General features: G+C 41.1%; 1 protein-coding gene across 1 annotated transcript; it reads right to left on the bottom strand.

Annotated features, from left to right (window-relative positions):
• Positions 1-389: 389 nt before the first annotated feature.
• Positions 390-1,169, bottom strand: LOC113349738. Its single transcript, XM_026593771.1, has one exon. It carries the CDS (start codon positions 1,167-1,169, stop codon positions 390-392), a length of 780 nt encoding a protein of 259 aa, XP_026449556.1.
• Between the last annotated feature and the right edge of the window lie 622 nt (positions 1,170-1,791).

Here is a 1,791-nt window from a genome sequence, read left to right as displayed (position 1 = left end):
CTTAGGGAGTTGGTAACCCTTACAACGGAAAAAGTAGAGTCATCTAGTGCTGGGCCTTTGTCAAGGATCCTGGCATTAGATTTATCTACTTCTAGATCATTGAGAATACAAGAAGGAGGATTGTTGCTCCATTCAAAATCAGTTCTAAAGTTCTTAGTCTCTTTGGCTAGAGTATCAGCTACCCTAAACAAGTTACTTAAAGGAGATTTTTGCCGCAAAGGGATTTAAAGTAGGCCCCAGTTCGGTGAAATTCTCCATAGTCCTGGTTAATTTGAAAACCAACTCGTATGACCATAAGGCTAAAATATGACAACTGTAATACCGAGCGTGCCCTACAATAGTTTACACGAGTTCAAGAGAACTCAAACCGAGAGAGAAAGAAAAGATATTTACAAAGCCATAACATCTTCCCAGTTATGCAAAATTTGATTGGTTGTAAATCCTCTGAAGATGTCCGTGTTCGAACTCCATAGACTAATGCCCAAAATGACAGCGTAAATCAGTTCATCTTTAGACTTTGCTCTACCCCCATGGACTCTTCTATTACGCTCCAACCATAACTCCCAGCACACAGCAAACGGCACTATCCGCCACACAAAATTCCTTCTTCTTGACGTACTCTGTAATCTCCAGCTCAATAGAAAAGAGCTAAAACAACCAGGCATTACCCACCTAACCTGTATAGAGGAGAGAAAATAGTTCCAGAGATGACGAGCCCAGCTGCACTCCAAAAATAGATGGTCCAATATCTCTACGTCGTTGCAATACAAGCAATCAACAGAAGATATATCCACACCCCTATGCTGCAGCATATCTCTAGTAGGAACCGAGTTATGCATTGCTGCCCAAAGTATGAAACAGACCTTAGGAGGTGCGAACTTAGTTTCTAAAGCAGTGAAACCCTCCCAATCATCACCAACCGACGATAGCTTTCTCAAAACTGCTTTTGATGTTGCTTCACCTTGTATTTCATCCTCTCCATCCGGTGATAAAACCAGATTTCTTAATTCAAACTTAAGCTCCAAGAGGTCTATTCTCTCGGACGGGTCTACTTCCCTGGTAAACAACAGATTCCAGTTTGTATTAAACACCTCAGCTATAACTGATTTCTTATGTATACTAATTCTATATATTCTAGGATATTTCTCTTTAAAAGAGTAATTCCCCATCCACCGGTCCAACCAGAATCTGACTCTTCTACCGTTATTTATCTTCACGGTAATCAGCTCATGAAAATCATCGCGTGCCCTTCGATTTAGCCACGACACAGTACGTTAATAAGTCTAAAAACCGCTGGCATGGCAGTGCATTTACACAACCATATCATCACCGAATAACAGGGGCAAATCATCTAAATATAAAGGAAAATGATTTGTTTGGTGTTCCAAAAGTTTTTAATCAACAATGAAAAGATTAAGTTGATCCTCATGATTTTTATCACTGTAGTTACCTAAAATTTGAGAGAGGTTAGAAGTGGGATTCTAGGGTTTCTGAAAGTGAGTTACGAGAGGTTGAGCACAAACAGTCTTCGCCTAAACCACGCAGCGTGGCCGTTCAAAGGCTGCTTCAGTCACAAGAGAGGTTAGGGCAGGTCTTAGGGAGGGAAGCAGATGAAGAGAGAGATCCAGAGAATTCTAGGGTTTGAAGAAGAATTACTCTGAGAGGTTATGAGAAAAGATCCCCCTAGCTTGGAGAAATATATGACCTATTTATAGCTGAATTCTCTAATCTCAGGTCGGTGAAGATAAGGATTGCTTGTCGTGCCGTGCGGAGCAATTCTCCCGTCTCTTC

This window comes from Papaver somniferum, chromosome 1 (assembly GCF_003573695.1).
Source record: "Papaver somniferum cultivar HN1 chromosome 1, ASM357369v1, whole genome shotgun sequence".
NCBI classification, from domain to species: domain Eukaryota; kingdom Viridiplantae; phylum Streptophyta; class Magnoliopsida; order Ranunculales; family Papaveraceae; genus Papaver; species Papaver somniferum.
This window is presented reverse-complemented; position numbering and strand designations above follow the sequence as displayed.